Raw genomic sequence first — 14,198 nt, forward strand, 5'->3', positions numbered from 1 at the left:
CGTGGCGTACCCGCGTACATGTGCGTGTTCACTGACAGCCAAGGCTGCGGTGGTGGTGAGTGATGTTGGTATTGAATGCACTCTGATGTGTTCTACCGACTGGGGGTTGTGTGTGTGCCTTAATGCAATTTTGGCAGGGTCTTAGTTGTGAGTGTGTATTGCGCGTTCATGGAATCCCTCGAGTTGTATATCGCGTACATGGATGAGGTGCTACTTCTGGCGAGTAGCGATCCGCCTTGGTATTGATGCGAATGCGGCGTCCCCCGTATGGTTCAGTAAGATGCCCAGACACTCGTCTGGGTATCAGAACCACAGTCGGGGTGAAACGCTAGCCGAGTGGGCCGTGTCCCAAGATGTTCGGGTCGTTAACCAACCCAGCGTGTGGAATACCTTTGATGGTCCGAACAGGAAAAGTGACATTGACGTCACCCTTGTGAATGAAGCAGCGATGCGTGTGTTTCATTTTAAGTGGAGTATTTTATTTGCATATACTCCCACAACAATGAAAGTGTTGGGGGTAATTCGTGGAGCACTTGTGGTGTGAATTGGGCCCAATATGGGCTGTTTATATGTGAAGCGGCAACGCAAGTTGCGCTTAGCACCTTCAGTGCTATGAGTGCGGACGAGCAAGTCATGTATGTGAATAGATGGATGACGAGTGTGAATGATAGCATGCTACGGAGACACCGCAAGGTGAATCTTAAGCGTGTTAAGTGGTGGCGCAAATGTTTCCAAAGAGCGAGAATATCTAATGCGGATAGCGCTGCTCAGCTAAGGCGAGAGTATGGTAGATGTATGAATGAGTACAAGGAAATGCTTGTACGTGTGAAACAGGCGGAATGGCATGAGTTTGTAGATCGCAATAAGCATGATCCCTGGGGTCGTGTTTATCAAATAGCGAGAGGGAAAGGCAGGAAACTTAGTTTAGGCAACTTGCATGTCGGAGGCCTTCAGTTAACGGCATGGAAGGATTGTATGAATGCTTTGTTGAATGTGTTCTTCTCGCGAGAGGAGAGACAGGAAGTTCCACTACATGTGGAGCAACTTGTTGAACCGCTCCGGGAAGCTGAATTGGGTGCGGCTTTTAAGAGGTTAAAGTCGAGAAAGTCGCCCGGCATGGATGGTTTCACTGGGGAAATGTGTAAATGTGTTTGGAATTCGATTCCAGAATATATGTATGCATTGTATGAAAGGTGTGTGAATGAGGGATACTTTCCCAGTGAATGGAAATGTGAAAAGATGGTAGTGATCTTGAAATCGCCAGATAAGATCAGGAGCAATCCTCGATCTTATCGGGGCATCAGTCTCCTTCCTGTGCTTAACAAAGTGCTAGAAAGAGTCATGATAAAAAGGCTGCTCGAGTTAGTTGAAGACCAGATGTCTGATAGACAATATGGCTTCACTAGAGGTAGATGTACGGAGGATGCATGGCATTATGTCAAGGACTCAGTGGGGTCCAGCAACTCCAGATACATTTGATTTTAGGGGTGCATTTGACCACCTTAGCTGGGCAAGTGTGTTGAGAAAATTGAGCGAGTGTGGCTGTCGAGAGGTGGCTCTTTGGAAGAGCTACTTTTCTGGCAGGCGTGCGACAGCAATAGGGAAATGTGAGAGTGTCACTGTGGATGTGGCTCGTGGCTGTCCGCAAGGATCCATCTGTGGTCCATTTATATGGAACCTAATGATGGACTCCTTACTGCGGCAACTCGAATTGCGCTGCAAGTGTTGTGCGTATGCGGATGATCTGCTCATATAGATTGAGGGGCAATCGCGCTCCGAGATTAGGGCAGGTGCTAGGGAGTGCTTGCGCATTGTTTGCGATTGGGGCGACAGTGTCGACGTCAGTTTGGCAGCGGATAAGACGGTGGCAATGTCAGCAGACGAGCTGTACGTACCATATACAGCGGCCTATTTGTTGCATGAGCAGCATATGTGTCGTCTGTATGGTATGAGGCAGCAAAGACTGTGGCGGGCAGAAAGAAAGTGCTGGCTTGCCAGCGTGTGATTCTTTTAGGTTGTTTCCCTGTGTGCCGCACTGTTTCTACGGAAGCTTTGCAGGTATTGCTTGGTGCAGCCCCTCTTGACTTGGAAGTCAGGCGTAGAGCCTTGATGTTCAAGATTAAGAGGCGGATGCCATTGCGGCAGAATGAGTGGTTATTTGATAGGGACGTAAATAGCTTAGCAGTGGATAGGTGTAAGAAGCTGTTGAAAGAGTGTGTTCTGTCGGACTGGCAGGTCAGATGGGATGTAGGTGTGAATGGGCAGGTGACTCGCAAATTTATTCGTGATGTCAATTTTACTGCAGACCGTCCAGACTTCAGATTTAAACTGAGTCTCGGATTCCTGTTGACTGGCCATGGTTCCCTCAATGCATTCTTGCATTTGAAAAGCCTGTGCGATAGTCCGGAATGCCGCTGCGGTTTGGCAGCGGAGACTGCCATTCATGTGCTGTGTGAATGTCCACTGTATAGCGATATACGTGTGATGGATGAGCTAGGGATTAGGCAGACTGGTGGTGGGTTTGACATAAGTCAATCACTCTCCACTAGTACTAGTGTAGATAAATTGAATGAGTTTGCCCGCATTGTATTTGCGAGACGGCGGATGAGCGTTCCTGAAGGCATAAATGAATGATTGTGTGAATAGTGTATGCGTGCGTGTGTATAGGTGAGGGGAATGGGAATGCTAGATAGGCAGGCGTGAATCGGGATGTATGAATGTGGGGTTTCAATGAATCGGAGCGTATGTATGTTGTATGCTTGATGTTTTCACCTGGGCCACCAACCCGTAACTGTTTGGAGTTAAAATTGGTAGTACCTTTGTGGTACGAAACCTGACCGGAGGTTTTTCCGTGGTGGCTGTGTTTTACCATCCAAATGCGGATAGAGTGGAGTGCTCGACGTGGAGTTGCGTAATACAACCGGTTGCCGTGATACCATAGATCGGAAGAGGTTTTATATGGGCCTCGCTCCCCACACAGGAGGTTGAGCTTATCCAAACAGTTGGCTCTTCAATGTGTACCTGTGAACTGCTTCGCGGGGGCGCTGGTCGACGCTTAAATTGAGTCCTCTGTGCTGGGCACCGTAAGATAGAGCCAACATGGCAGGTGCTCACGTTAATCTACTAATTCCATGTCCCTATCTACTATCTAGCGAAACCACAGCCAAGGGAACGGGCTTGGAATAATTAGCGGGGAAAGAAGACCCTTTTGAGCTTGACTCTAATCTGGCAGTGTAAGGAGACATAAGAGGTGTAGAATAAGTGGGAGATATTAAATTTCGGTTTAGTATCGACAATGAAATATCACTACTTATTGTTTCCTTACTTACTTGATTAAATGAAACGTGTATCATTTCCTAGCCATTATACGGATATATTTATTATATCTTATGGTATTGGGTTTTGATGTAAGCTTCTTGATCAAAGTATCACGAGTTTGTTATATAATCGCAAACAAATTCATTAGTGAGAGAGTGCATTTATGTATTCTTAAATTAAAAATTTGGTATAACTCCAATTACTCAGGTATAATCCAATTCAAGGACATTGCCAGGTAGGGAGTTTGACTGGGGCGGTACATCTCTCAAATAATAGCGGAGGTGTCCCAAGGCCAGCTCAGTGCGGACAGAAACCACACATAGAGCAAAAGGACAAATGCTGACTTGATCTCGGTGTTCAGTACACACAGGGACAGCAAAAGCTCGGCCTATCGATCCTTTTGGTTTAAAGAGTTTTTAACAAGAGGTGTCAGAAAAGTTACCATAGGGATAATTTGCTTGTGGCGGCCAAGCGTGCATAGCGACGTCGCTTTTTGATCCTTCGATGTCGGCTCTTCCTATCATTGTGAAGTAAAATTCACCAAGCGTTGGATTGTTCACCCATGCAAGGGAACGTGAGCTGGGTTTAGACCGTCGTGAGACAGGTTAGTTTTACCCTACTAATGACAAAACGTTGTTGCGTCAGCATTCCTGTGTAGTATGAGAGGAACCGCAGGTACGGACCAATGGCACAATACTTGTTCGAGCGAGCAGTGGTATGACGCTACGTCCGTTGGATTATGCCTGAACGCCTCTAAGGTCGTATCCGTGCTGGACTGCAATGATAAATAAGGGGCAATTTGCATTGTATGGCTTCTAAACCATCAAAAGTTTATTATTCATTTAATAGACGACGATGGATGTGATGCCAATGTTACATATAACATAGTAAATTGGGAGGATCTTCGATCACCTGGTACCGCGCTAGTTATATATTAAAACATTATTTAACATGACAAAGCCTTGAATCAATTGTAAACGACTTTTATAACAGGCAAGGTGTTGTAAGTGGTTAAGCAGCTGCCATACTGCGATCCACTGAAGCTTATCATTTGCTTGACGATTCGATAAAATATATATGTTTAAGGCATATATAAAAAATATTATATGTATGATGTATATATGGAAACGTATATATGTTTATATATATAAATATGCAAAATTGTATGCATAATTATTATTAATTATGTTATACAATATGCATTTATTTAGTATGCGTTAGTTATATATATTTATTTGGTAGCCAAAAGGACGGCATCATATTAGTGGCGCAAATTAAGACATGAGATAAGAGTTCAACTTTGACAACAAATTTCAACATGTGAAAATTGAATGAAAAACTTTTTAAATAGCATTTTATACAGCATATTAATATGAGACAAGATTTTGGATTTAACTTGAGAAAATTTTTTTTTGGACTTGGTGAATTTTTTATTGAACCAGCCATATGATATGAGGTTCTACCGAGATATGAGTTCAACTTTGACAAAAAATTTCAACATGTGAAAATTGAATGAAAAACTTTTATACATTTTATACAGTTTATTAATATAATAAGATAAGAATTCGAGTTGAACTTGAGAAAACATTTTTTTGGACTTGGTGAATTTTTTATTGAACTGAGATATGATTTCAACTTTGACAAAAATTTTAATACAAATTATTGATAATAAAATAATGAAGTTTTTCTGTTGTATTATTAAATTAGTGCCACTTAGTGCCAAGACCTATATAGGGGTGGTGATGTCGAGCAGGCATGTCATATGAGAAAAATTATCCTTAAGCTGCTTTGTGGCTCTGTTAAATACCCTTTTGTCTCTTGGATTTCTGGATAGGAACCAGACTCGTCGCAACCGTCTCTTCTCAGCTACTAGCGAGGCAATCTCTGGAGACCAGAGGTGTAGGACCCTCGTTGGTAGTCTGGGAGAAATTGGGGTTCTGGGGGAAGCATGTGTTGATGGCGTTGTCCACTTGCTCTGTGGTGGTAAGATCTCGCACTGGGTTGACATTTTCCGTTAGCCAGGCTTTGTAGGCTTGCAGTCTCGTGCTCCTCTTGATCATCCTGGGATGTGCAGCCTTTCTCAATGCAGGGAGGTTCAACCGCAGTTCCACTGCGCTATGGTCGGAGAAAAGGTCCGCGTTGGAAGAGCACAAGACTTTGGCACTATCAAATCCTTTGGAGAGGGCCATGTCCAGGGTGTCGGGAAGTTTGGTCGGATCTGTTGGCCAGTAAGTGGGCTCTCCTGTGGTGTGGCATACGATGCTTCTGTGCTGGATGCACCTAAGTAGTGCGCTTCCTTTAGGGTTGCTGACTCGGCATCCCCACCATCGGTGCTTTGCGTTGAAATCGCCCCAATTAGAAATCTGTTGCCCAGACTGCTCAGCAGCAGATCAAAATGCCGCGGCGACTGTAAGGTCGCCAAGTGGGCTGGGCAGATTGACTTTGGCACATTGTACTCAGTCTTCCTCTAAGGTACTCAGCTCGTTGTACTTTATGCCCGCTTTAATAATTATTGCCGCTCCGCCATGAGCTCTGCCGCTGGGGTGGTCAGCGTGGATGACGTGGATACCCGTGAAGTCGGAGGTATGATCTATTGGAGAAGTGAGTTTCGGAGATGAGGAGTATGTCTGTGTTGTGTGTGTGGATAAAGTGTTCCACCTCTGGCCGGCTTTTAATCAGGCCGTTAGCGCTCCAGATCGTTAGCGCTCCAGATGTTTAATCCCGTTTGCATAATGATTTGCAAACGGTAGCAATCATTTGGGTCATTTGACTCATGACCTTTTCCATCATGCGCTCAAACATGGCCTCCATTCTGGCCATTGTCGCGTCCAGTGAATTGCTTGGTGGGATTAAGTTGGCGTTGGGCTGTAGGATGTTATCTTGTGGGGCAGCGTTTCTTGCTGTATTGGCGTAGCTAACATTTGGGTCGATCCTGCTTGCGTTGGGTTCGATCTTGCTCAAGTGGGGCGGCTGGTTACGTGAGGTTGCCTGCCCGGAGGCAAAAACACTCTTCGCTCCCTTGTAAGCTGGACAGCCTTTGTATGAGGCCGCATGTGGGCCTTCCCAGTTAAGGCAGAAGGCCGGTTCACTGACGTTCTTTTTGCATTCAGCAGTGGAGTGCTCGTCTCCACACTTGACGCAACGATGCTCGAGGTGGCACTATCTTTGGGTATGCCCAAAGGCCTGGCAGCGGTAGCATTGGGGGACATCGTTGAATTTGATCGGCGGTTCAACCGTGATCATGGTGCTGCATAGCCGTTTGATCTGGTACACCTCCTTGTTGTTTTTGGCCGGCTCCAGACTTATGAAGAAGATGTTTAGAGGCTTCTTTGTACCCCTTTTAGTCGGATCCCTGACCTTGTGCCCGTGGCGGCCGAGTCCCTCTTTGATGTCTTCCAAATCGGTTGAGTGGTGGAGGCCTTTGATGGCCACCCGGTAGGCGCGTTCGTTTTGGGGTTGAAAGGTGTGGAATCTATTTTTCCATTTTTCGAATGGAGTTATTCTGGCTGGCTTTGTATGAGACCTCTACCTCTTTGCCTAAGGCGCCAGAGATGTCTTTAGATAGGTCCTTGATGCTGGTTACATCCGGGATGAAGATTGGCGGTGGCTTGATCTCTTTGGGTGCTTTTTCCTCTTGGTCATCCTTTTTTAATGTCTTAGGAGAAGCTGGTGTCTCTTCGTAATCATCACTAGAATCCGTTTCATCATCGTCCTCAGATAGGATTTCGAATGAGTTATTTTTAAGTCTGGCCATTAATGCAGCTTTGGCTGCCTCGCTGGTGCTGACCTTGTCCTCCTTAACGTCTTTTTTTGGCATTCTTGCGCTTTATTTCTCCAGGCTCGGAGTCGCTGGAGTCAGTATTTTTATATTTAATGTTGGCCTTCTTTTTAGGTGACTTGGTTTTGGGGGAACGGGGGGCTTGCCAGTTCATGGTGAAAAACTGACGCGAATTCGAATTTTGAACGAGTTCGAAATTCGCGCAAAGCTTTCCAATGTTTGAAGAGGTTCTTGTCTTTAGTAATCTTTGGAAGGTTCAGAACTCCGATTATGCTTTCAATCACTAACCATACAATACATAGATGCTTCACTCAGAACAATTTTTTGTATCATCAAAAACAGTATTATTGCGACCCCAGTCGGCCGTGCGCTGCGATTCGAACACCGAGCCTCTTCGGCTCATTCGAAAATTCAAAGTTCTAACGCAGCGCGCAGCGTTGAGTTCAGTCGCAGATCAAATGCGGAGCGATGAGCACGGGCGCATTTCGTTGCGCTCTGCTTTCGTTTCTATGTATGCGTGTATGTATCTACATGCTCGCCTATATTACTATGTGTATGCATATGAAGTATTGCAACGTGCAGTTGCCTCGCTGACGAGCAGCTAGCGCACGTCAATTTTGATTTGCAGAAATGTTATTGTTATCTTAAAATGTAAAAAACAAAATTTTAAAATTAAAACTTTTTTAAATAGAGTTTTAAAAAGTATTTGCAAAAAGGAATTTGTAAATCATCAAAAATCAATGCGTTATTAAATTTAACTTCTATCAGTAAACTTGAAAGGGAATGAAAAAAGTTAAATCGCATTAAAAAAAAAAACAAAATATGCATATATTCTCGGTCGGGATTTGAGCCCGGACCCTCAACATGTTGGGCTTGCAAACCACCAGCAGAGCCAACGCGGTCCTTGTGCAAGTGCCATTTAACTGCAAACATATAGAACACGAGCAATTGTTGTTGCCTTCATCTTCGAGACTTTCGTCGCGGCAAAACAAAATTGACGTGCGCTAGCTGCTTGTCAGTGAGGCAACTGCACGTTGCAAAACTTCATATGCATACACATACTAATATAGACGAGCATGTAGATACATACACGCATACATAGAAACGAAAGCAGAGCGCAACGAAATGCGCCCGTGCTCATCGCTCCGCATTTGATCTGCGACTGAACTCAACGCTGCGCGCTGCGTTAGAACTTCGAATTTTCGAATGAGCCGAAGAGGCTCGGTGTTCGAATCGCAGCGCACGGCCCGACTGGGGTCGCAATAATACTGTTTTTGATGATACAAAAAATTGTTCTGGGCGAAGCATCTATGTATTGTATGGTTAGTGGCTTTCAATGTTTCGCGATTTGGGTGGCGTTTGTGTCCTTGCTATATCGATGGTTTGTGACTTGGATAGCGTTGATGTTTTTGCTATTTCGATGGTTCGTGTCTTGGGTGATGTTTGCGACTTTGCTAAACAGCACAGAGCTTTTAGCTTTAAAGTTTTATAAGCTTGGAACTTTTTCACGCAGCGGCTCATGACTTGGGTAAAGTTCGAACAGCTGTGATCAAGCTTTAAAAGCTCGATAGCTTCAAAAGCTTGCAAATTTTCCACGCACGTGGTTATTTTTGCACTTGGAAAAACTCGATTTTTCACAATATTAAGAGTGTCACTGTCACTGAAATATTTGCACTTTGTTGCATTTATGCTCCCACACAGGGAACTCTAAGTTCCGTCTCTGTCGGTAGTGTTTTTGCAGGTTTTTTATGGTTCTCACACGGAGCACACACGGAGGCATGTCTGTTCAGTTCAAAACATGGTGAGCAGTGTGTGCTCATCACGTATATATGTATGTAAAGTATTTTATTAAAAGTAAATTAATTGTTTATTATAAATCGTGAAAACTTGAATGAGTGAATAATACTACGCATTATATTTTATAACTACGACTTTTTTTGCAGCAACGACTTAACACCTTCGCGACTTTTCAAGGAGTGAAGCGCGTTCGCAACTCTTGTTCTTCTTCATATTTAACAGAGTGCATGAGCTGCCGGATCGCTAAACTTATTATTAACAGAAGTGACCTGTTTACATTCGGCCCTCCTGATCTTCTTCATCTGTCCCAGATGACAGTAACTCTTCGTTGTCCATCACAAACCTCCAGAGCTTCATATTGTCGCAGCTAGAAGCAGTGATATTAGGCCCTTTAACATCAGCTGCCTTGCGAACGTCATATCGCCCATTTCCCTTCGTCTTTGTTATCTCGTATGGACCAAGATACTCGCTTGCCAGCTTACGTCCGGCGACAAATTGCGTTCTCTTTATGGCGACCAGATCTCCAATTTTATATGTCTGCTCTAGCCGGCGCTTCTTGTCAAAATTGCGTTTGTAGACCTGCTGTGTCTGCTCTATATTTCGTATCGCCTCCTCACGTTGCTTTTGACGCTTCTTCTTTTTAACAACAACTACTCGGCTTGCAACATTTGGCGATGATTTGCGTACGACTCCGTGATCAATCCACTCTTCTACTTGCTTCTGTACAGCGGCAGCTTCATCTGGTGATAACCGAGCAGGTGGATGGCGAAACGGCTTAACCACTCCATCTGGCACTATCTTTAGCTCGACAGGACACTGTTTAACAACTTGCGGCGGCCTCTCGTAGGTGTCCTCTATCAACTGCTCGACAGGCTTTCGATACTTTGGCGAAACTGTAAAAGAAGACTCTTCGCAAATATTATATACTTCATACTCATCATTATGTATCGAGCTTCCTTCCATATTCAAAAGTATATCCTCGCTTGTCAGCAACCATGCGAAATTTATTGATGAAATCGTGCCCTAGCAGTACATCGTATTCCATTTTATTGCTAGGCACAACAATAAAATTTTGGTCAGTTGACAGCCGATCGACCACTACTTGCGCGTTGAAACATCCAGTTGGTTGTGTCGTGGCATTGCCCAATCCACGCAATACTGAGATAGTCTTAGTAAGCTCTACGTTCTTCATTTGATCTACGATATTTGCCTTTATCAACGTCACATCCGATCCTGTGTCCACCAGACAGTCTACTTCAAGATTGTTGACTTTTATCTTTTTGGTGCGTCTGTTCTCGTATACAACTTTATTAACTTTTTCAACTTTTGTAGGACAATTACGCGAAATATGACCCTCTCTATTGCAACTAAAGCATTTTGTGCTGGCATTGCAATCCTTTCTTTTATGCTCTGTCGAACCGCAATTATAGCAATGATCTTTGTTACCAGCTGACGTCATTTGCTTGTTGTTAACATTCGTTTTCTGTTGCTCACTCTTCTTTTCATTCACATTCAGCTTATCGTAAATCTCAAACTCTTCTTTCAATGACTTAAGTGACTTACATCGCAACATACTGTACTTATATTCATTTTTAATATCGAGTCCATTTACTATGTGATTAATTACAGCAATATCTTCAATGTCCCCAAGTGCAGCTATCTTCCTCATTTGCAACATGTACTCGTGCATTGACTCATCTTTCTTCTTCTTTCTATCCTGCAGCTTCTTGTGTAAATCTGCACTATTGACACTGCATGCAAACTCTTCGATCACACTACGTTTCAGTTCTTCGTAACCGCACACATCTTCAGAATCCAGGAATAGCTTGGCTGTTCCAACCATCTTGCCTCTGGCTTGTACATACTTCTGTTTTTCTGAAAGCTCGTAGGCATCCGCATTTCTTTCGAAAATTTCAAACCACTTTTAACTGGTATCGATTTTCCATCGTAATCGGCCACAACTTTTTCAAACTTATCGGCTGCAATCTTAATCTGGCCACTTTGTTTTTCATCAACTTCTATTTTCAAACTTAACAGCTGCAGCATTTGGTCAACTTTGTCAGATACACTGCTGGTCACTCTTTTTTCATTTTCCTCTTCCATTTCGTTCTCTACCACAAGTTCTTATTTCGACGTCACCTCTTCTTCTGCTTCTTCGTGTTGTACATACGTTTTCTTTGCCGGCGTTTTTTTGTTTTTCTTTACTGGCGTATTCAGTGTAGCCATTGTGTATGTATCCCGCGACGCAGAAACGCAATTACGCAGATGATCACCAAAATTGAATTTTTTGCAACTTCCACTGTTGTACTACTGCTTATTGGATTCGGACTTTTCAACTTATTTTGAAATAAGGGCTTCAACTTACAAGACCCTATTTCACAACTTTGCAACTGTTCCGTCTATCCGTATTTTCAGCAAAAACTTTCAATTTTTCACACACAAGACTCACGACCGGTTGAGCCCCCAAATGTAAAGTACTTTGTTAAAAGTAAATTAATTGTTTATTATAAATCGTGAAAACTTGAATGAGTGAATAATACTACGCATTATATTTTATAACTACGACTTTTTTGCAGCAACGACTTAACACCTTCGCGACTTTTCAAGGAGTGAAGCGCGTTCGCAACTCTTGTTCTTCTTCATATTTAACAGAGTGCATGAGCTGCCGGATCGCTAAACTTATTATTAACAGAAGTGACCTGTTTACATGTATTGGATGCATATATTTCAGTTTGCATAATAGGTAATAATTATGTTATTACAAAAAGTCTCATCCGATATTAATTCGCTCGCTCTCGCAGTCGCAGTCAGACGTGTTTTTTTTCTTCCCTCTTAAACTTTGTGATTTTTCATTGAATTTCATATTTATTTACAATTAATTTAACATTAATTTTACTCTCTCACTTGTGTTTAACTACAGATCGTTAATCGCTGTGTGCTTTCTTGTATTTACTATATTATTATCATTTTTCTGAAAATATAACAACAAATTGTGTGGTCAAACATTGCTTTGCTTTGTTAGCAAAACAATTCTGTTTTCATTGCCGCTGCAGTTTGTTTTTGTATTTTTGTTTACTTTCGCGCAATTCTTTTTTCACTTGCTATTCTTTGCGCTCAACGCTGTTACAATAGTTAACTCTCCCTCTCTTGGTGTTGTTGTTGGCTATCGTCTATCTTGCGTCTCGCTCGACCCGCGCTTTACTCTCAGTGCTTGTGCTTTGTGCTCTCAACGCTCTTTAGAATAGTAACTCTCCCTCTCTTGGTGTTGTAGTTGGCTATCGTTCTATCTTGCGTCTCGCTCGACCTGTGCATACTCTCTGTGTTTTGTGCTCTTCGTAAGTACAGATCATATTAGTTTGCAAATAATTTACCTATTTTGATTTATTTCTTTTTTTGTTTTTTAATTTTTTAATTGGTTTAATAATCTTTGTTTTAGCAATATGTTAGTCTGTTATAACAAGAAATGCCGGGTGCCAGTTGGTGCCAAAATGGGTTTTGTTTGTTGCTGGTTATGCGACAACGTTGCACATGAAAAATGTGCTGGCTTTAACGGCCGTATTGTGGATTTGATTTCGGCCAAGTCAGGATAGACTTGTAAATACTGTAGGGACTCTGAACGCAATATTGCTGGGTTTATACGGCAGTCGCGAAATGGTTTTAAAAACCTCTCCGATAGCTTTTCTGCCTTGGATTCTGGGTTTAAGAGTATGAAGCTCTTGACCGAGTCTCCGAAGCGTAAAAAGGCCAATACGCGTCTTTCGATTACCCCAATCGAGCTTTCTGTCCCAGTGGATGTTCCAAGTCGTTAACTCGAAGCGTAGATCCGCGTCATCACCAGCATTTATGTCTTTGGAGAATATGACGGTATCTAATGGTCATGATGTTGCCGATTTATTTGCGGACTTTTTCCAAACGACATATTCTGTCCCAAGTTCTCAAAATTCCTTTTCTTATCCTTATTAGTTAAATTCATCTAATTGTATTTTTGGTCCTTTAATTACTGAAAGATCTATTTTAACGGAACTATTGGTTATAAAACCTGTTTTTTCGGCAGGTCCGGATGTAGTGCCTAGTTGTGTGCTAAGGTATTGTGCTAGTAGTATCTGTAAACCGCTTTTTAAATTGTTTGAATTATCCGTAAATTCATGCTCTTTTCCAAAAATCTGGAAAAAGTCATACATTATACCTATCCTAAAAAAAGGGAGCAAATCTAAAGTTCAAAATTATCGGCGTATATCTAAATTGTCTGCGATTCCGAAATCATTTGAAAAAATTATAACTTCTCAACTGCAACATCTGTGTAAATCTATAATTTCACCTTACCAACATGGGTTTGTGAAGTCTAGATCCACTTCTACTAACTTATTGGAGTTCTCTTCTATTTTAATTAAAGGATTCGAGAATAAAATGCAAACGGATGTCATTTACACCGATTTTAGTAAGGCTTTTGACTCTGTTAATCATCACCTCTAACTGTATAAGCTTAATGCTTTAGGGTTTCCTCATAGCCTAATTGAGTGGATATCCTCATACCTTTCCAACAGAATTCAGAATGTTTAGTATAATGGTTTTGAATCTAAATGTGTCCAAGTCACTTCTGGTGTGCCCCAGGGCAGTGATTTGGGTCCTCTATTGTTAACTTTGTTCATAAATGATCTTCCTTCTGTTATTGAGCATTCCCGTGTACCTATGTACGCCGATGACGTTATGCTTTGCCTGACATTTAATGATAGTCTTGCGAGCTCACTGTTACAATGTGACCTTAATCGTCTAGAATCTTGGTACAGAGTAAATATGTTATATCTCAACTGTAATAAGTGTAAGTTTATGACCTTTTGTGGGGGTTCTTCCCAGTTAAATAACTATATGTTATATGATACTCCTCTTGAGCGAATTGAAGGTGTGAATGACTTAGAGGTTCTGCTTGATGCAAAACTAAAATTCGATAAATATATTCTGTTTGCTGTAAATAGGGCCATGGGTGTTCTGGGATTTATAAAACGCTGGTCGAAAGAGTTCAATGATCCCTACATCACTAAGACTTTGTGCGTCTCACTGGTTCGTTCTATCCTTGAGAACGGATCTCTTGTCTGGAATCTCCAGTATAGGGTTTATCAAGATAGGATTGAATCGGTGCAGAAACAATTCTTATTATTTGCTCTTCGTAGTTTAAATTGGAATCCTAATATTAGATTACCACCGTATCGAGGTAGACTTTTATTACTAAACCTTCCTTCTCTTTCTGACCGTAGAACTATGCAAGGTGCTGTTTTCATACAGAGACTAATTAATGGTGAAATAGACT

At 42.3% G+C, this 14,198-nt stretch overlaps 1 protein-coding gene across 1 annotated transcript; it reads right to left on the reverse strand.

The window, feature by feature from the left end:
• Positions 1-8,849: 8,849 nt before the first annotated feature.
• LOC132797844 (uncharacterized) lies at positions 8,850-11,295 on the reverse strand. The gene is given in 3 exon segments (XM_060809611.1): positions 8,850-9,860; positions 9,862-10,819; positions 10,822-11,295. Coding segments are annotated over 3 exon segments (1,827 nt in total). The 5' UTR covers positions 10,997-11,295; the 3' UTR covers positions 8,850-9,166.
• Between the last annotated feature and the right edge of the window lie 2,903 nt (positions 11,296-14,198).

The sequence above is a fragment of the Drosophila nasuta genome, unplaced genomic scaffold, assembly GCF_023558535.2.
Source record: "Drosophila nasuta strain 15112-1781.00 unplaced genomic scaffold, ASM2355853v1 ctg27_pilon, whole genome shotgun sequence".
In the NCBI taxonomy this organism is placed as follows: Eukaryota; Metazoa; Arthropoda; class Insecta; order Diptera; family Drosophilidae; genus Drosophila; species Drosophila nasuta.